At 43.8% G+C, this 24,146-nt stretch overlaps 1 protein-coding gene across 1 annotated transcript in view; it reads right to left on the bottom strand.

Moving 5' to 3' along the window:
- Positions 1-6,752: 6,752 nt before the first annotated feature.
- Positions 6,753-24,146, bottom strand: part of LOC124551947 (homeobox protein six1-like) — a gene marked incomplete at its 3' end in the record, with an annotated part of 416,701 nt that continues 399,307 nt past the window's right edge. The window contains exon 3 of the mRNA XM_047126479.1: positions 6,753-6,923. Coding sequence (XP_046982435.1) covers positions 6,753-6,923 — 171 coding nt within the window. The remainder of the gene's footprint in view (positions 6,924-24,146) is intronic.

The following is a 24,146-nucleotide window of genomic DNA, read 5'->3' as shown; positions in this document are numbered from 1 at the left end:
GCTCATTGGAAATGACTTCGAACTATATGTCGTCTTTACACGAAAGTATCTAGCAGGAATGAAATGAAATGTGCAAAGTTTTGAGACATGTACAATATTTTTATTTTTCAAAAGTAATAGCAACAAAAGTCCCTTTTTGTGCGCTGCTGAAAATGTGCTTTGTTGAGAATGAACAAGTCCATTTATATTTTTTTTTTTTTTTCACGGGAGTTGGCAACGACACAAACTGCAAGAACGTCACAGCTGCAATCCGAATTAGGAACTTTAACAAGCTGCTGCCCTACAATTGCATCTGGCCAATCCGTGTCCGACACTTTGAGATGCGACTACGGTTGTTACTAAACGAAAATTAACAGGAAAGTGCCCCCACATCAATACTCTGGTCCATCGTCTCCAACCGTGCTCTCGTTAAAGTCATCACAATCAAAACTGAAAGTAGGCTGCTGTAGTGAATCTCCTGAATACTTAATTGTCCGGATGTTTGTCACTATCTAAATTGCATACCACAAAAAAACCATCTTTCAGTGAGAGTAATCATAAGGCAGAAAATGTTTCAAGCCTGCAGTTAATTCTAAGGTACGCAATACTGCTAATGTCAAGATGTAGCCCGTCAAATTATCCGAAAACTTGCTCTCTAAATGGAAAAAGTGTCCTCGTTAAGTGCATCTGTAATGCCGATTAGAGATGTTACTGATAAAGTCGATAATTACACAAGCCATCTGCTGGTGTAGCATTTTTCTGGAAAAATTCCTGGGCTACACGAACAACAGAGACGATGCAGGCAGTATAACTTTGGAGGTTGACGTTATGTTGTGACAGCATTATCACGAGTTGGAACGCTAATTACTTTATTAAGGGCGAAAACACGAGAGCACGCAGAAAAAAGGGAAGCATTGTGGCCTTATTATCTGGTGACATAATTAATTTACGCTGTCAGCCACTCTCGCAGCGTCCCCACGAATTAAAAATGAAGATGTATTTTTGTTAAATGGAGAGTGGCGTGGACAGCAGTGATAAAAAAAGGAGTGGCGAGAGGACAGAAGACGATAAGAAAACCGGGCACCCGAAGTTATTTTGCAGTAGTTGGCTGTCCGTGGTAAACTGGTAGCGCGGTTATTGAAGCAGCTGTTGCCCAGAAGCGGACAGCCGGTGGCTCAAGACGTGACGGAGAGGGGAAGGTCGGCGGACGGCATGGACAACCGCGTAATTGCGTGACATTCCCGGAGACAGGGGCGTTATCTGGTGAAACGCTAGACGGCCAGAGTCGGACCCAGGAAACGCGCCACGTATTCGTGGAAGCGCCAGCACGCTCGCGGGAATTAAAGCTGTAATTGATGGCATGTGTCCAGCCTCGGAGGGGCTATTATTAGTGGTGGGGGAGGAGGGGGAGGGGGAAGGGGAGGGGGGCACAGAGCGCCCTAAGACGGTCCCAGCACAAGGCGGGCTCTGTTCCGGTGACGATGGCCATCCCAACTCCTGCCGCGGCCGAGAGCAAGAAATACCTCCGGGGCGAGTCTGAAACGAGTGCTGGAGTCCAGCAACGCAGTGGACAGGTTTGGAGGCTGGTCCTCGGGGAAGCACCTTTCAGTTTTTCCAAGAGACAGAAAATGCGCTTTAAATTGTACTGCCTTTATCAAGGCGAATTTAAGATGGGTACAAAGTTAGCCTTTCCCTACGCCTATTTGCAAACACAGACATATGAAGCCTATGAAATAAATATAAAAGAAATAAACAAAGAATTTATAAAAATGAACCATAATGAATCCTGGGCAAGATTCATTTGAACATGACATTCACAAAGGACAGAACATTGAAGCATATGAATAAAACAGAAAAAGGTACTGAAAACATTACCATAATAACAGAAAATCAACGGATACGCCACTACAGAAATTTATGGTGTGATGAAGACAGTGAAGGAAGTTATTTTATAAAACCTGATAATAATTCTGTAGATAAAATAGGCACAAAAAAGAGTTAAAAGCACCTTTAAATGTAGAAAGAAATAGAAAAGCTATTGGCCTAGATGACATTAATATCGAATTAATCAAACAGGGAGGAATCATTTTAGAATTATTCCTTCGTTTTTAATTATGTGTTGGAAGAATGGTTCCATACCTGAAGAATTGAACCCAACTAAAGTTACATCTACATTTTAAAAAGGCAATAGGAAAGACACAGAAAATTATGGAGGAATTATTTTATTAAACACTGACATAAAATTTATGGGAAAATTCTTAATTAAGGGTTACAAACTACCGCTGATGCACTAATTACACGAGAACAATGAGGCTTCAGAGAGAGACGTTTGTGCAATGACGATATATTTATAATAAGACGAGTTATTGAAAAACGTAGCGAATTCGGCTTAGAAAGGCATTTAGCATTTATTGGCTATCAGAAAGCCTGTTATAAGGAAAAAAAACCCTTCTGTCGATAATAATGGAAATGAAAGGCTTCCATAAACACTTTTTAATACCATAAAGAGTCTACATGTAAACACAAAAATAGTTATAAGTTCAGGTTCGAAAATACTAGATGAAATTTCAGTAAATCAAGGTGTTCGACAGGGGTCAGTCTATCAATCACTTTATTTAATTTATATATTGATGACATAGTTACGAAGTGAAAAGATTAAATACAGCTTGGAATTAAAATAGGATTCTAGGTACCACTAAATACTCTGCCATATGGAGATGACCAAGCAGTTGTATAGGGAACTGAAGATAATGTACGAAGAGCAGTACATAGGTCGAGCCAAAACGCGATATATTACAACTTAACTATATCTGCAAATAAGACAACGATAATGGCGTTCAAAGGAAAGAATCCAGTTAGATCGAAAATAATAATAAATGAGAAAAATTTTGGAACAAGTTTCCTACTTCAGTTATCTAGGATGTGTGATGACAACGACAACTGCTGAACAGTTGGAAGAACTTTGGAAAGAAAAACAAGAAAGCAAAAACAAGTGAAATTTTATAAATTTATAGCTATACACGCTCTGGTATACGGTTTCTTATCATGGACAGTAACAAAAAAAGAAAAATCAAGTCTAAAAGCAGCAGAAATAAAGTTCACGAGCTGTGTAATAAAATGGATAAAATAAGTAATGAAACAATAAGATCAGATTTAAAACTCTTTTCAGTTAATGACAAGGCAGGAGAACAGAAAGAAACGGGAGGAACACTTTGATAGAGTGACAGAAAACAGACTGTCAAAAACGATAGTGAATTATCAGCCGACTGGAAAGAGAGAACTAGATAGACCTCACAAGAGATGGATGGGTCGATGATAGGGGCCGGAACAGGTGACTACAACACCTAATCCTTTTAAGGAGACGATGCTGATAACGGTAAACTTTGTTACCTCTTCTCTCAACTTCATGTGGCTAAGATATCTCTTGGCAGAGGGGTGTTTATTGAGGGGAGGGGACCAACTACCTAAACCAGATGGGTATTATAGAAGTCTAAAAAATGGAGAAAGCACATCGACAGAGGCAGGAACAAGTTGTTAAGGCAGCGGGTAGCCTTCATAGCCTTCCTCGATGAGAACGGTACATTAGAATGGATAGTAGTGCCGTTTGAGGAAATTTTAGAATGTAAATTAGCACATAAATTCAAATGGGGAGTGGTTGTGTATGGTATGCAGGGCAATCACAGTGCAGAGGATCTTGAGCCATGTGGTAATACAGCAGTTGTGATTTGACATCCCACTAATCAACACTACCTACGTTAAAGGAAGCGTCTCCTGGTGCAATAGAATTGTCGCTTGACTGATGTACGATTGAGTACCGCACCAGAGGTCCAACGGAATCCTTGGCCTTTACTGAACGCGAGGTGAACTGATCAGCCGTGTTGCGAGGTAAGTATCAAACTGCTAATCACTTTACTTAAGAGCGACAAACATCTTTTTAAGTAAAACTGGGCTTCGGAAATGCCAGTCTCTCAGGCAAATCCTTTCGGCCACGGAGTGTTAACAGTATTTTGTGAGATGGAAGTTGGAAGACGAACAGAGATTTGAGAAAAGCTGAAGATGGAGCGTGCAAGAACCAGTGCTTGAAATTGACAGAGATCTGAATTAGACTCGCGTCCTGTTCACTAGCTAAATTATCACGATTTCACACATCTAGAATGCTTACGGCACAATAAAGTGGGCTTTCATTGTTGCCACTGGACAGTGCTATTACAGTAGCTAAATAAGAGAATGTCACCGATCTTTTCAAAATTTTTCCATTTTTACTGCATGTTTCGTTTTGCTAAATTAAGTGATCATATAGACTACACAAAAAACTTTTGCTCACGTTATTAATATAAATAAGTAACATTGTATTTGTGCAAATAGTAATTGTACTTCCGAAGCGGTTACACACGTAACTTATATAGGGACGATGGAGACAATGGACCAGACCAAGGTAAGATACAATGATTGCTGATCTGTACTTAACATACGCATTCACAGTTGTGTTTAAGCTTAGAGCCGCGCACGTATTATACGTTAGCCCATGTTATCGGAAATGAATGCTGCCTAGCGGAAGAGGACTACTGTTTCACAAGAACTACATCGCTAAATCTTATATGTACAACACTCTGTCCATCATAACTTATATATACAGAGGGGCCGCAGGTAAGTATGTACACACAAGGCAGAGCACAAAGGGCGACGGTCTGGATTTGTAGCCGCTGGGATGGTTCCGAAATGGGTTGCCACGGTCCAGGCCGGCTGGCGTGGCAGCTCTCTCTGTCGCATATCTATGATGACGTCTCAGGCGCAGGTGGAACAGCCCTTCCATCCCATCGCAAGCCAGCGTCACATAACATACATCATCAGTTCTTGTGCCCATTTTGCGCCAACGAAACACTGTATTTTTGCAGACATTTTCACACAGTCATAATAATAATTACTGTTAAGCGGTACTGAAAGATTAACCGGATTATAATGTGAATGTGTTCTTGCTACAAAGAAGGCTACTGCAATTACTATGCGCAGTGACAGGATATCTGAGGTGTTGATCAAGTAACCCTTACTTGCGTGCGCTTGACGTACGCTGTAGTCACATACTGGCTATGAGAATTGGCGAGAATACTTCCTAGTCTGTGAAGAAACATTTAATGCACTGCCTGAAGGCACATGATTCTTCTGCCGCTCATATTACCGTCCAGGAAAGCAAAGTGAGAATTGGAATTCGTAAATTTATTATCAACGTAGAAATCCAAAAGTGTCTGCTTCTTATTACGTAAGCTTGACGAACTTCCGAAGTCACAACAAATGTGAATTCATCACTTTTACCGAACTTTTTCTTTGAAATTTAGTTTTGAAGCACTTCTTGCGACTTCTAATATAATAAATTACACCGAGGAAAGTGCAAAATGACAGAGTAGGCCGTGAAAAGTGCTGAATGCTGCCCTCTTTGTGCACATTCGTTTAATGCGTTTGCACTGTCTTTTAGCGGAAATATCTGCTCCACACTCGTCTCTTGTTATGTCAGTATTGAAGAAGTCAAAAACTGTCAACGAAGTAAAAACAATAATATAATATGTTACAAAATTTCGTGTCAGATTTCCTCCGAGAATCGTTTCTCGTTTTCATGACGGTGTTGTACGTCAGTAGCTCAACTGTGCGTGTCTGGGAGAAGTACTGAAGGGTGGCCCTACTAATGTACTATAGTGGTACAAAAATGCATGTTTTTGTGCTCACGGTGGTGATAAAACGCCAGAGGGCAGAAATTTGCACAATTTTAACGGAAGTTTCTCCCATGAAAGGGTTTCCTCTACTTAAGGAATGCTGTCAGGGAGACGAATGTCTCATTCGCGTATTGTCATACACTTTGAAACTAAGCAGATATCATCATAGGGGTTATTATCTTAGAAATAATACAACATTGGGAAGAATGTGCGAATACGTAAATTCTAGAGCCCTTCGAGGGAATATCGTGCGTGTGGATACAAATGTCGATTCAAATAACTCAAAATCATCTTGTAGATACAGCAATACATTGTTAATGTCACTGCTGAGTGCGAAATATATATCACCGGTATAGTTAATGGAAGTCTCGAGTCTTTCTCTGCATCGTACCACCATCTGCACTGCCCTCCACAGAAGAGTCCGCACTCTGTCGGTACATCAATGTTGGAACACTGAGCCCCCTTTTGTCGTGCTACCCGTGTCACCACATCAGTCACTGCGATGCTATTGAGTGTTGTCCGTTAAGCACCAAATACTTCCTTCAAACGACGTAATTTAGACGGTGGTATTGTTGAATACCTACAATCCGATGAGATGTAGCGAACCGACGTGCTAAGAGATGCTGTTGTGGAAAATTATGTGCCGCAAAGTGTTTTGTCGGGCACAGTACTCCGTTCAGCGCGGAAGAAATGTCCACCGTCGAGCGCGGAGGAATTGCTTCACCACGGGGACGAGGTGTCTCGGGGCAGTAAGAGGTGCGGCGTCGCGGGAGAACTCGCGGCAGAGGGCGGGTGCGGCGGTGGCAGGAGGCGGCGTCGCGCTGCATGCTGGGAAGCCTCGCGGGCCGCGCGCGGGCCCTGCGAGCGCGCTGGCTAGGGTCACTGCCCGTACCCGTAGCCAGCGGCCCACTGTCACAAGGAGTGGTAGTCGTGGATGAGCGCGTCGGCGGCGGCGGGCGGCGCCGCGTGGTGGTGGTGGTGTAGGTGCGCGCCGCCCACGCCCACCCCCACGCCGACGCCCACGCCGACGCCCACGGCGGGCTGCGGGCACGCCGGCGGCAGCAGCTGCGACTGGTAGGCGGAGGCGGCGGCCGCGGCGGCCAGCGTCGCGTTCGACATGACGGTCGCCTGCAGGCTCGCCACCGACGGCTTCAGGTCCACCGCCCCCGCGCCGCCGCCGCTTCCACCCCCGCTCGCTGCGGCGCTCGGGTACAGCTCCGCGCCGTGGTGCGCCGTCTCCTGCAACACCGAACCATCTTTTCAGTCAACTTATCTCCACTCTGAGCTTCTTGTGCCCAGATTTTCCTATTATTTCATTTATTTTATCTAGAGTAAGACGTAACCTATAATACCACTTAATAAAATACAGTATATATAGTCTACAAAAAAACATAAGTATCCATATATATGTCATATATTTAAAAAACTGACAAGTGCGAGTAAAAACGTAATATCACTGCTGGCCATTAAAATTGCTACACCAAGAAGAAATGCAGATGATAAACGGGTATTTATTCGACAAATATGTTATACTAGATCTAACATGTAATTACATTTTCACGCAATTTGGGTGCATAGATCCTGAGAAATCAGTACCCAGAACAACCACCTCTGGCCGTAATAACGGCCTTGATACGCCTGGGCATTGAGTCAAACAGAGCTTGGATTGCGTGTACAGGTACAGCTACCCAGGCAGCTTCAACACGATACTACGGTTCATCAAGAGTAGTGACTGGCGTATTGTGACGAGCCAGTTGCTCGGCCACCATTAACCAGACGTTTTCAGTTGGTGAGAGATCTGGAGAATGTGCTGGCCAGGGCAGCAGTCGAACATTTTCTGTATCCAGAAAGGCCCATACAGGACCTGGACCGGCAACCTGCGGTCGTGCATTATTCTGCTGAAACGTAGGGTTTCGCAGGGATCGAATGAAGGGTAGAGCATCGGGTCGTACGTAACACATCTGAAATGTAACGTCCACTGTTCAAAGTGCCGTCAATGCGAACAAGAAATGACCGAGAAGTGTAACCAATGGCACCCCATACTATTACACCGCGTGATACGCGATGACAAATACACGCTTCCAATGTGCGTTCACCATGATGTCGTCACACACGGTTGCGACCATCATGATGCTCTAAACAGAACCTGGATTCACCCGAAAAAATGACGTTCTGCCATTAGTGCATCAGGTTCGTCGTTGAGTACACCATCGCAGGCGCTCCTGTCTGTAATGCAGCGTCAAGGGTAACCGCAGCCACGGTATCCGAGCTGATAGTCCATGCTGCTGCAAACGTCGTCGAACTGTTCGTGCAGATGGTTGTTGTTTTGCAAACGTCCCCACCTGTTGACTCAGGGATCGAGACGTGGCTGCACGATCCGTTACAGCCACGCGACTTTATCAAAGTCGGAAACGTGATGGTACGCATTTCTCCTCCTTACACGAGGTATCACAACAACGTTTCAGCAGGAAACGCCGGTCAACTGCTGTTTGCGTATGAGAAATCGGTTGGAAACTTTCGTCATGTCAGCACGTTGTAGGTGTCGCCACCGGCGCCCACCTTGTGTGAATGCTCTGAAAAGCTAATCGTTTGCATATCACAGCATCTTCTTCCGGTCGGTTAAATTTCGCGTCTGTAGCACGTCATCTTCGTGGTGTAGCAATTTTAATGGCCAGTATTGTATGTATATAGATGGTCCATTTGCACGTTTTGATGTGTGAGTTTCCAAATATCAAAGTATGCTACATAAATGGCCGTTTCTTTTGATTCGATTGGCATGCGACGTCGCAAAAGGCCAACGATGTTTACAAACATTCTACGCTCCACAAATTGTCTACCGTGCAACCAAAATATTGGCTGCCAACAGCATCAGCGGACGGGACTGGAAATATTCAATGGTGCGCACACAATGAGGCTATGGGACGTAGTTGAACTGCTTGGTCGACGAGTAACTCACAACAGTGCTACAGTGCTGTTGGTACTGACAAAAAGGAGAGCAGTGTTAACAATAAACAAAGTGAAAACATTGTATTATATTTACAAAAACAGTTGTCGAAGTTGATATTTCGTTAGAAAGGAACCCAAGGAATTTATCTGGGTGAGAAAGAAGTGACAGATGAAATATTAGCGTTTCTGCAAGACGAGTCAGTGAAATGTGTGGTGTCGTATATGCTCGACTGTGCGGACAGTGTACATGAGGAGTACAATGATCACGATACATGATTAACAAGTGTAAGTGATACTGAAACAGGTGTTCAGCAATGTAGTTCACCATCCTTCTCGAACAAGGGGCCGCAACCCACGCCTCTAGCGAAACGTAGTGTAGTACAATCGTTGTCCAAAGACGTATTTGAAATGTAAATTTTTCGACAAAGTCTCCATCGAATTGGGCTAAAATCTGACGTAAATCGAAATGCTGTGTGTAAGTCGTTACATTAAGAACGTTTCTCATGCAATGTGTGGTTGGGGGTAGTAGATGTTGGTTTCTCTGGGCAGCATGTTCTTCCAGAAAAACTTGAACGACAGGATTACTTTCGTTTTTTGGGGCAGCATAATCCCGGGATTATGTGAGGATGTTTTCCGTGGGAAAGTTGGAAAACGTGGTACATTCATAATGGGGCGTCAGTGTATTTCTCTGCTGATCTAAGAGGGCATGTACTGCGCCATTGTGCCCACGCTGGATAGAGCGAGCCGGGCCTTAACTTAGGTTCTGACATCAGCAGCTCCGATTTTTTTGTATTTTTCAGTCTGGGTTCATCTCTAAAGTGTGCAGCACTCATTTCGATAAGATGAGGAATGGAGTAGCGAATTTTCCAATCTTGTCAAGATTATAAACGAAATGACCAATTTATTTGGTTACGCCGTTTTTAGCTTATTAGGCCAGCTTCAGACTTTAACTGACTATCGCCATTGAAAAGGGAAAAATACTGGTGAACACTATATAAAAAGATGTTAAACATCGAGAGAGGTACAAACACAGGGTAAACCTCATTTTCGACTGTGCAGTGGTAACGTAATTGGAAATGTTAAAGTTAAACGGGAAATAAATCTAAAGGGACCAAACCAGAAAAAGATTAGCACTAAACCTCGAAAAAACTGTGTGTGTGTGTGTGTGTGTGTGTGTGTGTGTGTGTGTGTGTGTGTGTGTGTGTGTGTGAGTGTGTTTTTGTAATTGCGTGTGCTCGACCGAAGATGAGGTGAGAGGGAGGAGGACAATATTAGCAAAGAATTATAGCTAACAGAAGAGGGAAAGTGCACAATAAAATAAAATTAATGCAGTACAAGGCTACTAAGGAATAGCTTGAAGAGGAAAAAGATGCAGAAACAAAGATGGAGGTGACATTTATATCGGAAAATACATAAGCTACATGAGATATCTGTGGCATGGAGACTTTCTCTTATTATAGTGAAGATGTACAAATTAGAAAACTACAGAGTATATGGAGTACATAGACAACCTCAAGAAAGTAAATAAATACAAGAAATAATGGAGGCATATAATAGAACAGACAGTTTGGGCAGAACTGGGGAAAATGTGAAGTTTAAGTGAAGGTTAGATGAGGGGAGCTGTTGAGCTGTGTGTAGTGGTGTGATGGTCTGGGCACTGATGTTTACTGCTTCCAACAGATTCAGTTATGTGGAGATATATCGGGATGATACAGGAATGTTTAAAATAATTAGTTATTCACTGCTGGCACACGTCCAGACCTGCATGCAGATGCGAGAACGTGTTACCCTTCTCTGACAGGTGCGGGTCAACAGTATACAGTAATATTTAACGTGCTGAAGCTGTGCTATTTGTTTAACGTAAGCTGTGGGTGAAATTCAAGTCCATGTAGCAGGTGACTTGATGAAAAAGTTTATATTTGAAATACGTTTTTACTAACTCGAACAATACTTCAATGGGGGCTCATAATCACACTTCCGCAATTATCTAGTAAACTGCTCGTATGCGGAATCATGTTACCTGGAATATACACTCCTGGAAATTGAAATAAGAACACCGTGAATTCATTGTCCCAGGAAGGGGAAACTTTATTGACACATTCCTGGGGTCAGATACATCACATGATCACACTGACAGAACCACAGGAACATAGACACAGGCAACAGAGCATGCACAATGTCGGCGCTAGTACAGTGTATATCCACCTTTCGCAGCAATGCAGGCTGCTATTCTCCCATGGAGACGATCGTAGAGATGCTGGATGTAGTCCTGTGGAACGGCTTGCCATGCCATTTCCACCTGGCGCCTCAGTTGGACCAGCGTTCGTGCTGGACGTGCAGACCGCGTGAGACGACGCTTCATCCAGTCCCAAACGTGCTCAATGGGGGACAGATCCGGAGATCTTGCTGGCCAGGGTAGTTGACTTACACCTTCTAGAGCACGTTGGGTGGCACGGGATACATGCGGACGAGCATTGTCCTGTTGGAACAGCAAGTTCCCTTGCCAGTCTAGGAATGGTAGAACGATGGGTTCGATGACGGTTTGGATATACCGTGCACTATTCAGTGTCCCCTCGACGATCACCAGTGGTGTACGGCCAGTGTAGGAGATCGCTCTCCACACCATGATGCCGGGTGTTGGCCCTGTGTGCCTCGGTCGTATGCAGTCCTGATTGTGGCGCTCACCTGCACGGCGCCAAACACGCATACGACCATCATTAGCACCAAGGCAGAAGCGACTCTCATCGCTGAAGACGACACGTCTCCATTCGTCCCTCCATTCACGCCTGTCGCGACACCACTGGAGGCGGGCTGCACGATGTTGGGGCGTGAGCGGAAGACGGCCTAACGGTGTGCGGGACCGTAGCCCAGCTTCATGGAGACGGTTGCGAATGGTCCTCGCCGATACCCCAGGAGCAACAGTGTCCCTAATTTGCTGGGAAGTGGCGGTGCGGTCCCCTACGGCACTGCGTAGGATCCTACGGTCTTGGCGTGCATCCGTGCGTCGCTGCGGTCCGGTCCCAGGTCGACGGGCACGTGCACCTTCCGCCGACCAATGGCGACAACATCGATGCACTGTGGAGACCTCACGCCCCACGTGTTGAGCAATTCGGCGGTACGTCCACCCGGCCTCCCGCATGCCCACTATACGCCCTCGCTCAAAGTCCGTCAACTGCACATACGGTTCACGTCCACGCTGTCGCGGCATGCTACCAGTGTTAAAGACTGCGATGGAGCTCCGTATGCCACGGCAAACTGGCTGACACTGACGGCGGCGGTGCACAAATGCTGCGCAGCTAGCGCCATTCGGCGGTTCCTGGTGTGTCCGCTGTGCCGTGCGTGTGATCATTGCTTGTACAGCCCTCTCGCAGTGTCCGGAGCAAGTATGGTGGGTCTGACACACCGGTGTCAATGTGTTCTTTTTTCCATTTCCAGGAGTGTATTTGCTTGTATTATAGTACATTTTCACTTGTCTATCATCATTTTCACTATTAATTACGGTACACCTCGTAAAAGCTGCTTTACGCGTTATCTAAGACACTGTGGGTAACCATGCGACACGGAGATATGAAGCTTCTTATGCTGCAATGCTGGGTATGATAGTCTCAGTCTTTTCCTTTTATAGTGGAACCGGAATCCTCCCTCCCCGACTCCCACTCTTGACGTTGACTTGGGAACATCAGGTCCATGAACGGCTGCAAATGGCCTCCAAGTGAAATATCGGTTCAGTTGGACCAGAGCACCCAACACGGCAAACCATACCATTATGGAGCCACCACCCTCTTGTACAGTACCTGGTTCACGACTTGAATCCATGGCTTCGTGTAGTCCACACCACACTCGAACCCTACCATAAGCTCTTACCATTGAAATCGGGACTCATCTGATCAGGCCACCGTTTTCCAGTCATCTACGGTCCAACCGATATATTCACGAGCTCACGAGAGCCGCTGCAGGCGATGTCGTGCTATTAGAAAAGGCTCTCTAGTCCGTCACCTAATGCCGTAGCTCATTAACATTGATTTCTGCCGTTATCTCACGCATAATTGTCTGTCTGTTAACACTGACACGTCTATGCGGACGCTGCTGCTCTCGGTCGTTAAGTGAAGGGCATCGGCCACTGCGTTGTCCCTGGTGGGGGGTAATGCCTGAAATTTGGTATTCTCGTCACGGTCTAGACACTGTGGCTGTCAGAATACTGAATTCCACAGTTATTTCCATAACTGAATGTCCCACGCGTCTACCTCGAACTACCATTCCGCGTTCAAATTTGTTAATTTCTGTCGAGCGGCCATAATCAGTTGGGAAACCGTTTCCCATGAATTGACTGTGTACAAATGACAGCTCCGGGCATTCACTGCAGTTTCATACTTGTGTACGAGATACTTCCGCCCTCTGTATATCTCCATATCGCTGTCCGATGACTTTTGTCACTTCAGTGTAGTCTGGATAATTTACGCGCCGTAAATTACAACGTCTCAAGATATACAGGGTGGTCCATTGATCGCGACCGGGCCAAATATCTCACAAAATAAGCGCCAAGTGAAAAAACTACAAAGAACGAAACTTGTCTAACTTGAAGGGGGAAACCATATGGCGCTATGGTTGGCCCGCTAGTTGACGCTGCCATAGGTTCAAAAGGATATCAACTGCGTTTTTTAAAATAGGAACCCCCCTTTTTTATTACATATTCGTCTAGTACGTAAAGAAATACGAATGTCTTCATTGGACCACTTTTTTCGCTTTGTGATAGATGGCGCTGTAATAATCACGAATCTATGGTTCACAATTTTAGACGAACAGTTGGTAACAGGTAGGTTTTTTAAATTAAAATACAGAACGTAGGTAAGTTTGAACATTTTATTGCGGTTGTTCCAATGTGATACATGTACCTTTGTGAACTTAACATTTCTGAGAACGCATGCTGTTACAGCGTGATTACCTGTAAATACCACATTAATGCAATAAATGCTCAAAATGATGTCCGTCAACCTCAATGCGTTTGGCAATACGTGTAACGACATTCCTCTCAATAGCGAGTAGTTCGCCTTCCGTAATGTTCGCACATGCACTGACAATGTGCTGACGCATGTTGTCAGGCGTTGTCGGTGGATCACGATAGCAAATATCCTTCAACTTTCCACACAGAAAGAAATCCGGGGACGTCAGATCCGGTGAACGTGCGGGCCATGGTATGGTGCTTCGACGACCAATCCACCTGTCATGAAATATGCTATTCAATACCGCTTCAACCGCACGCGAGCTATGTGCCGGACATCCATCATGTTGGAAGAAGATCGCCATTCTGTCATTAAGTGAAACATCTTGTAGTAACATCGGTAGAATATTACGTAGGAGATCAGCATACATTCCACCATTTAGATTGCCATCTATGAAATGGGGGCCAGTTATCCTTCATCCCATAATGCTGCAGCATACATTAACCCGCCAAGGTCGCTGATGTTCCACTTGTCGCAGCCATCGTGGATTTTCCGTTTCCCAATAGTGCATCTTATGCCGGTTTACGTTACCGCTGTTGGTGAATGACGCTTCGTCGGTAAATAGAACGCGTGCAAAAACTCTGTCATCGTCCCGTAATTTCTCTCGTGCCCGGTGGCAGAATTGTACACTAGCTTCAAAGTCGTCGCCATGCAATTCCTGATGCATAGAAATATGATACAGGTTCAATCCATGTTGATGTATTATTCTCAACACCGACGTTTTTGAGATACCCGAATCTCGCGCAGTTTGTCTGCTACTGGCGTGCAGATTAGCCGCGACAGCAGCTAAAACACCTACTTGGGCATCATTTGTTGCAGGTCGTGGTTGACGTTTTACAAGTGGCTGAAGACTTCCTGCTTCCTTAAATAACGTAACTATCCGGCGAACGGTCCGGACAGTTGGATGATTTCGTCCAGGATACCGAGCAGCATACATAGGACACGCCCGTTGGGCATTTTGATCACAACAGCCATACATCAACACGATATCGACCTTTTCCGCAATTGGTAAACGGTCCATTTCAACACAGGTAATGTATCACGAAGCAAATACCGTCCACACTGGTGGAATGTTAAGTGATACCACGTACTTATACGTTTGTGACTATTACAGCGGCATCAATCACAAAGCGAAAAAAGTGGTCCAACTAAAAAATTGATATTTCTTTACGTACTACACGGATATGTAATAAAAATGGGGATTCTTATTTCAAAAAACGCAGTTGATATCCGTTTGATGTACAGCAGCGCCATCTACTGGGCCAACCATAGCGCCATCTGGTTTCCCCCTTCAAGCTAGACGAGTTTCGTTCTTTGTAGTTTTTTCGTTTGATGCTTAATTCATGAGATATTTGGCCCCGTCACTATCAATGGACCAACCTGTATACGCAGTTTCTAACTGCACGCGCCTCTATGGTCCCAACGAATGTGAAGCAGCACTTTAGCTGAAGCCGTATGTGTACGAGTGCAAGAGCGAAACTTGTGATTGAGGACTGATTAAATGGAACAAAAACTGTGCGCCGCTGCTAGCTGATTGCTTCTGTAAGACGATGAGCCAGCCCACGCGCCGGAGTGAGTCGTGCCGAAGTTGTGACACCCCCGCCGCCCCCTCCTGCTGTCCCGTGTCGCCGGCTGAACGCGGCCTGGCGGTGCGGCGCGCGCGGAGATGCTATCTGGCGGCCCGAGGACGAGGACGATGCCTATCTGGGCCAGCCCCGGGCCCGCGGCCTTCGACACCTGGCCGCCCGCTATCCACGTGAAATATCTCTTTTTATAGCAGTCCGCCCGGTATTTTTATCCGCCCCTCCGTATTTACGCTGCACATGCGATAGCCCCGCACTATAGAAGGAGGTGTAAATGGAGTTTAAGGCCGCCGCCTTGTGACGGACGGCTGCTCGGGAGAGGGACCGCCGTCCCGGTTTCCATTCTGTTCCCGCTATCACCTCCCAGACATCTAACCCCCGCAGTTCCACTTGCTGCCGCAGTGTCTGCACACAAAATTATGTGCTCTTTCGCGGAATCTCTATTTATAACACGGGTCGCACAAAACGTTTCACTATCTTTTGAGCAAAAAGTGCTTCATTCAGAAAGTGAGATATAAAATCTCGGAAAATACCTCTGGAGCTCTATATTTTCCTGTCAATAAGATATCTGTAGACAGGGCGGAGCAAAACAACCCGATTAAAGGGTCAGAGAGGAGTTGAGAACGTCCAGTCCACCAAAATGTTTCAAGTAACTACAGGTCAGAAACGCACCATTTTGGAACTACGCCTGTGAAACGAAATCCAATCAGCATACCGAAGTTTCAACTGCTACAGTTATCCTCATTATGTCAGGAGTTATTGAAAGGGTGCGCCAGCCATTTCGTCTTCATAGCAAAATTGAAATCTGAAATTTCTGTAAAAGAAGTATGATTTGAGAAAAAAATGATTAACATTATTTTTTTTATGTCGGTCGTCTTGGACCACACTTTCTGATCTACTGTACTTATGACAAGTCCATTCATGCTCTCTGTACGTTAGCAAAGATTAAAGCATATGGGCTTTAGCCTTCGTGATTAAAAACATTCCACGACTCAGTACCTCATACCAAGTACCTTAATGCAGTGCTGTGCGGTATTTATAGCACCGTTGATTTAATAGTCAAGCTTAAATCAGTAAAAACCACAGATAATTCACGTGTAACGTAACCAGCCATGAATAGGAATTTTTAGTTTGCCTAGCTTTGACTCTTCAGTTGGAAACATTACCTTCAGCTAATTTAATGCTACTCTGTGATTAAGATATTGTAGAAGAAGAAGTCGTGGAAGGGCACTTCGGAATAGTCTGGAGAAAACAAGAAGTCCCAAGAGACCGTTGAAGTTTTTCCTGACGTGTTACATCCGCAATGATTGTCTCACTTGGCGGTAAGCCAGAATCTGTGTCTGTGTATGTGTGTGTGTGTGTGTGTGTGTGTGTGCGTGCGTGCGTGCGTGTGTGTGTGTGTGTGTGTGTGTGTGTGTGTGTGTGTCCTCACTCACCAATAACGCTGGTTACATGTATCAAAGCAATATATATCCACAGTGCATGAAGATCTATATTAGTAACCGACTAAACCGGTTAGTGGTTCATGGTTCATGGCTCATGGCTCATACTCCCAGTTGCAGGATGGCCGTGAAATGGCTTCCTGGATAACAAAATTTAGTTTTCAGTTTTCAATACTTCATAATATTGATGGATTTAATTATTTAAAATGCCGCCATAATCAACTGATTAAGGGGTATGATCTTACTTTAAAGGTTTAACACAATAAAACAACTTTACTGTTACAAACTGCGTATATGTCTTGAGGCGAGCAAATTACCCCAGTACTTCAGGCGCTTACCAACTTCCAACAAACTTTAAACATAGTTTAAAGCCTTTATGAAAGTTTTTTCGTTGACATCCCCGCACAATGATGCAAGGAAGTAATTTTATCACTTACTGCATACTCGCTGTTCTTGTAGTATAACTTCGGGATCAAGCATGACGTTTCAATTTCTTGCTTCTTTTCTATTAACTCTGTTCTCAATTCGCAACATACTTTACAGGCAGCATCTAAATACACTGATCAGTCAGAAAATTATAACCATCCGCCTATTATCGATATAAACCGGTTCAGGTGAGAGCAGCGTCACCTGGCGAGGACTGACTGCTAGTCAGACACACGTACAGTGCACGAGGTATCAGTGAAAGTGCTGTCATTGTGTAGAATGGGATGTCGCGCGATCTATCTGAATTTGACGGACGGCAGATTTTGTAGGCCTGGGGGCTGGGCACGAGCATTTTGGAAACTGCACGAGTTGTCGGGTGTTCAAGGAGTGCAGTGGGGAGTGTCTTCAACGTGGCGAAACCAATGTGAAACCATGTCCATGGGTTGTGGGTCGGGCGATAACCCCTCATTACAGATGTCGGACGTCGTAGGCTGGCAGACTGTCAAAAAAGTACAGGCGGCGAACTATGGCGGAACTAACATCAGACTTCAATGCTGGGCAGCGTAAAAGTGTATCTGAACACAAAGTGCACCGAAAACTCGTAACGATGGGCCTCCACAGCCGATGACCCATGCATGTACCAATGTTAACGCCACGACATCGGTAACTAGGAGTGAAGTGAGCACGTGACCTTCGGCGCTGGACATTGCGCAGTGTCAGAGCGTGGCATGATATGATGAATCACGATACGTTCTTCTTCCTGCTGATGGGAGGGCGCGAACCCGTAGTCTTCCAGGGGAATAGGTTCTTGACACCTGTACTGCGGGACGGAGACGGTCTGGTGACGGCTCCCTTATGCTCTGAGGGACATTCATGGGTCCAGTGTAGCTCGTGCAAGGCACCATGACCACCAAGGAGTATCGTACAATGGTTGCACAATACGCTCATTCCTTCATGATGATCACGTTTCCCTACGGCAATGACAATTTTCAACAAAATAGCCAGCCGGTCTGGCCGAGCGGTTCTAGGCGCTTCAGTCTGGAACCGCGCGACCGCTACGGTCGTAGGTTCGAATCCTGCCTCGGGCAGAAGCCGAGAATGCCATGATGGCAGAATGCTCATCAATGATCGCCCGACTGTGGCGCTGGTTTGGTGCGATCCACGACTGCCGTTCGTACACGTCTGTTGCACCGACACGATGCTTCAACTTGTTACGGCCACTTCCCTCTTTTCAAACGGTCACTCAACTTATCAATTCTAACTGAAACTATAGCACTCACGTTTTGTTCGGTATACTAACACCACCTGAATCAATGCCTTCTTTCGAGAGGCTGTTGATACAGAGTTTGTTGAAATTGAATCGACTTTTTCTCAGAATCCTAGACAAAGTGCTGACTGATATTCTTTGCTCATTTCTGTGTTTCCATTCACGCACGATTTGTAAATGGTCTATTGCACTGTTTACTTATTCCGTTGCTTGATTACAATCCAAAGTCTTACGATTGTTGTATGTTATATTGTTTGATGTAAATATAGTTCCGATAACACAATCTCAAGTGTAATCCAAGAAATGTAAACGAGTAGGTATTAAAGTAATGCAGTGAATGTTAGCAACTGTTCAAGAAATACACCTTAGAGTTAGCGAAAAAGCTTACTATGTGGCTCATTAGAGCTGTGCGAGACAGAGAATCTGCTCTAGTGCTAGATTGGCAGAAGTCTTACAAAACTGACTTCTCTGCCTAAAAATCTTGTATATTGTGAACAATAAGTAAAAAAATTGTAAATGCAGTGATAGGCCCGAAATCTATAGCTTTCCTCCGAGACTGCTGTATTGACGTACCTAATCAAGAATTAATAGCTTATTCTGAACAGCAGAATAAGTGTGCTTGTACGTATTTATCTCTCGAACGTTATTTGGAAAATTAGATAATGTTGGGAAGAGTCATCGATAAGCACTCGTCAACTTACGCAAGAAATACGCACTTCAAAGAATACTTCAAGGAGAATACTAGTAGGGCACCAAAACAACTTTCACAAGCAATGGAGTCAATTTTCCACCAAAGGTTCAGTTCTGTCAGTAGATTATTAGGCGAATTACTGCTGAACTTCCTACGATTTGCCTCCTTCAAAGAGAAGGCTTCTTTCAGCGGTGATGGTGAATTCAGCAGCCGCAATGATCATGTTTGGAATGAAAAAATCCGTACTCCACGCTCATATCAACTTCTTGGCTGGAATTGTGCGACACTGACACACTCTTTGAGTGCCGCACGCTGATGAGATGTGCCACAGTTGTAGGAGACTGCACCTTCTGCCGTTCGCGAGAGTCTGTAGCTTCTTCCTACATCGAAATTAATGATCATCAGCACTTGAAGAAATTTCCTTAAGTGTAAAGTTTATTTCAGTCCATGTTCACATAATTTGTTTAATGGGACTTATTCCGTTGGTTAATGTAATGTCGTTATACGTCTACTTGTACACTGTTACTTATTTTTTTATGGAGCTAATGATAATAATTAGTCAATAGACACCACTACAACCGTTAAAATGTTTATGTGAACAAAAACTGAAAGAAATTTTATAGTTAAAACTAATGTCCTGACTTATTCTCTCTACCAATAGCGGACAAATATGAACGGATACCCTCATCCTTGGCTTGGAGATACTGTGGATTGCCTAGCGATAGCGCCATATCTCACGTTTACAGTTTTCATCAAATAGCGTTACATGTAGTTGTTGGTGTATGAATACCCAGTAGGCAGATTAGTTAAAAGATGCTAGGGATATTTGAGAATGTGCGACTAGGTTTTATGGGCCACTGGTTTTATGGGCCATTGTAATGCGTGTGTTGAGTCTAATGATCTCCACTTTGATCGCTTCAGCTGATATTGTCAGGTTCAAGTTGTTTAGGCCGACAGAAGACTAAATATTCGTTACCACTGTAATTTCTTGAGTCAAAGTTCTCATTTTAGAATCCTCAGTGAATTACAAAATTTTGCCCTTGAAAATATGTGTCACCCTGTATTCGTGGGGAACCAAATTCTGAGATAAAATGAATTAGTGTATGGCTTAAAATACGTAACAGACTCCACTATCTCGACGTAATCTAACTAACTTTTCTCGTATTCTGGCTTTTGTTCAGACGTTGCCGTTCTTCGAGTCGTTATCGTTGTTCGGTTAAGAAACCATTTTTGGGGTATTTCTGTGAAAATGACAAAAACAATTTTTTTTTTGGATCGAAGGAAAGACAACACGCTGTTTTGAGAGAAATATATGTTCATCAATCATCTGAAATTCATTACTAGAAGATCTCGTACGCCTCACAATCTACACTACGCAATCTTAATTTGTTGCCTTGCCAGGATCTTCGGTAACTTGGAAGAACGCTTGTAAGCAACATATCTCGAAGCTGCGACTGTCACGGAGCCATATATCGACTGTGAGGACTGACATGTAATGTGCGGCGAAGTGAGCGATTTTTCATGTATGACATGAAACTAATATCTCGTATTATGTTAATATCAGAATGCAATAGTAATTGCATCTGTCTCAAAATATTTAAAAATAGACACGTCTTTTACACTGTTGAAGGTATTTTTTATTACTTCTACAAAGTACAGCGGCATAATTAACTCCGAATGACAAACTCATTTACGTTTCTAATAAACTTCTGTGCTCCATAAATACAATGAAGACCACGCGGCTGTCTTGTAAACAATGTCCATTGTGAATGATCAGAGGAGAACAAGAACATAAATATCAGTAATGCTCGTTTCAACCGCAGCAGTTACAACTGTGGTTTTAAGTTTCAGCCTAACCACACCCTCGAAAATCGTGGCATACTGCTGCAACTGAATCGAGCAGTAATCATATTTACAGTCTTGCTTCCCCTCTGAACGTGTTATCACTTTTTACAATAAAAACTGATTCACTTGCCTTCACCCTTACACCCTCATATCCCCTTGGTTTCAATAAAAAAGACATTTGGAACACTGATCATTTGAAACGGAGACTGCTCGGCAGGTTATACACAAAATCCATATCGTTCGTCTTTTGTCGTTGTAGTTGTCATTGCTGAAAAAATATCGATATCTGCCAGTCGCACCTTCGATATATAGCGCTTGCAAGCATTCTTCCAAATTACCGGATCTTCTTGTTAGAATGAATTTGTAAAATACCTCAACAATACTTTTTGGAGAATTTGATACCGTTATGTATAGTATGCTGTTGGAACCGTTGTTATCTACAAATCATAATAGATCAGTTGTTCTCGGAGCCAAAGAAAACATATGTGTGCTTTCATCTCCATGGTGGTAAATCGTATGAACTTTACTTTCTACTCACAGAGTAATGACGTAAGAAAAATTATTTGTAAACGCGTCCGCGACGAAATGATTTTGGCTGGTAGAGCTGTTGACTATCCAGATGGGAGATTTTAAAACACATTTGGAAGCTTGACAAAACCACGGAGCACCTGTGCACTCTCTGCTGTTAACTGGAGAAGGTAACTCAGTCACCACAGCTGCGTGCCAAGCTGGACCAGGCTATTTTCGACGAAACGTGAAATTACTGAAACAGGATTGCTACACATTGGACCCGCGTTAATCAAAACATAAAACTATAAAAGGCGAACGTACTGGATATATGGCCAGCTTTGTGACTGGACTGAATAGTTCCTAGCAAACGGAAGACAGAATGATATTCATTACGAAGAGAAATCTTCAGATCTTAAAATAACTTTGGGCGTACCCCAAGGAAGCGTTATAGAGGCATCGCTGTTTACAGTACGAGTAAGTGACTTGCTTAACTAAGCAGTTGCTCGTAGACTGCCATTATACTTAGAGAATCGCGACGCAAAAAATTGTAGCGAAATTCAGAAAAACGTCTACTAGTAGAAGGGTTGGTAGTTTGCACTCAACATAACCAAATAAACTACATGATGCAGGAATGGCATACTAACAAAGCGAAAATTTTCAGTAAATACAAAAAACGTTATAGATAGATCGAAACACAAAGTTTGCAAATGAAACTTTTCTGCAGCTTTGCAATTCTGTTTTGTCACAACACTGAAAGGAAAAAAAAGTGGTTCAAATGGCTCTGAGCACTATGGGACTTAACATCTGTGGTCATCAGTCCCCTAGAACTTAGAACTACTTAAACCTAACTAACCTAAGGACAACACACACATCCATGCCCGAGGCAGGATTCGAACCTGCGACCGTAGCAGTCGCGCGGTTCCGGACTGAGCGTCTAGAACCGCGAGACCACCGCGGCCGGCTGAAAGGAAAACTACTTCGATATCTGACATACCAGACAAATATTGTAAATTGTATACATCGTACATGTGCCCTTTTTGTAGATTATGCCTTTCGCAATCATAGGAATTTTAAGAACTGTAATGGTAAATACACAATAAACAGTCAGAAAATCTCTTACAACATTGTCTCACATGAAAGTATGTGGAAGTGAGAGAAACTAGTATGAATCTCACGAAAAGTATATGAATAGAGCAATTACGGGCAGTTTTTCTTCTCCTTCATTATCCTCTTCTGTGAATGTTGTGAGCCATTTGAAACGTTTCTCATGAAACTCATTGTATCCTGCAAGAATGTGTTGTGCAAGTTTTTGCAGAGCCTCCGTTTTCTTTCTCATTGTTGGAACGCTAGCAGTGACGCATAGTTTCTCATGATGGAGACTCGGAGGGATATTGTAGCATTTAATGTGTGCTTGGTTAGTCCATCAATATATTAAGTCAAAAAACTTGTCTTTCACATCTAATTTGTTTTCAATTTGCTTCAACTTGCACAGTTGAAAAATAATTTTTCTTTCCGTAGGAATGGATTTTCCTTCTGTCTGATGTGACAAACACACCTTTTTATAATGCCTGGGCTATCGTATCTTGAAAGCTAGAATACCATCTGACTCCAGCACTTCTATGAAGAAATTTCCAGACATTCTGCTCTTTTGTCATGAGTTCACAGTATTGTTCCACTGTATATATTACGTCACTCTTCCTGATAAACCGCGTAATAACCCCCAAAGATCCTGTCACAGGACACAAAGGAGTATCCTCGTACAGGAAAATAGTGGGCTATACTCGTAGAGTCCGCAGCTCGTGGACGTGCGGTAGCGTTCTCACTTCCCGCGCCCGGATTCCCGGTTTCGATTCCCGGCGGGGTCAGGGATTTTCTCTGCCTCGTGATGACTGGGTGTTGTGTGATGTCCTTGGGTTAGTTAGGTTTAAGTAGTTTTAAGTTCTAGGGGACTGATGACCATAGATGTTAAGTCCCATAGTGCTCAGAGCCATTTGAACCATTTTTCTTATACTCGTAGATTTCAGTACATCTTTATCAACCATATTAAGCGAAAACGAACCAACATATGAGTTCTGTTTTGTCCAGGATGTGCACCAGGGAACAATATTAGATGCTGCACATCTTGTTCTTTATTATTTTGTTGCATGTAGTCCAACAAAAAGCGATAAACTCCATCAGGTGATCTCTTGGAGGTTCCTTCATGGTAAACATACAACAGGAATAGTAGGAAACATTCAGAAATGTCATACATGCTGTCAAGCGTACTACAAATAAACACCGAATTCACTACTTTACAGAAAGGGAACAGCTGTGCTAGGTATGTTCATTCTGCATATTTCATGATAATGAACAGTCAGGGAAATCATGTTCCAGTGTACGTATGTGTGACCTTTCTGCATATATGACCTCTCTGCATGTGTGACCTTTCTGTGCTGATTATAGAGCTACACCCCAACTATCGCCTGATGCAAACGAATGTTTTTAGATACATCCTTTCTGTATCATCCAGTTAAAATGTAAGACTGCGCATAAACAAACGGAAATTCCCTTGGTTGTTTGATTACACGATTGCCGCTCAATCACTGGAAGCAGTTACATAAGTTAAACGTTTGGGAGTAAGCATACAGCTCGATATAAGGTGGAACGACCACGTGAAACTAATAGCACGAAAGGCAAATGACAAACTGAAATTTATTGGAAGAATCCACTTACGAATGAAGCAGCTTACAAAGCCATCTTTCAAGCCACGCTT

The sequence above is a fragment of the Schistocerca americana genome, chromosome 1, assembly GCF_021461395.2.
Source record: "Schistocerca americana isolate TAMUIC-IGC-003095 chromosome 1, iqSchAmer2.1, whole genome shotgun sequence".
Lineage (NCBI taxonomy): Eukaryota > Metazoa > Arthropoda > Insecta > Orthoptera > Acrididae > Schistocerca > Schistocerca americana.
This window is presented reverse-complemented; position numbering and strand designations above follow the sequence as displayed.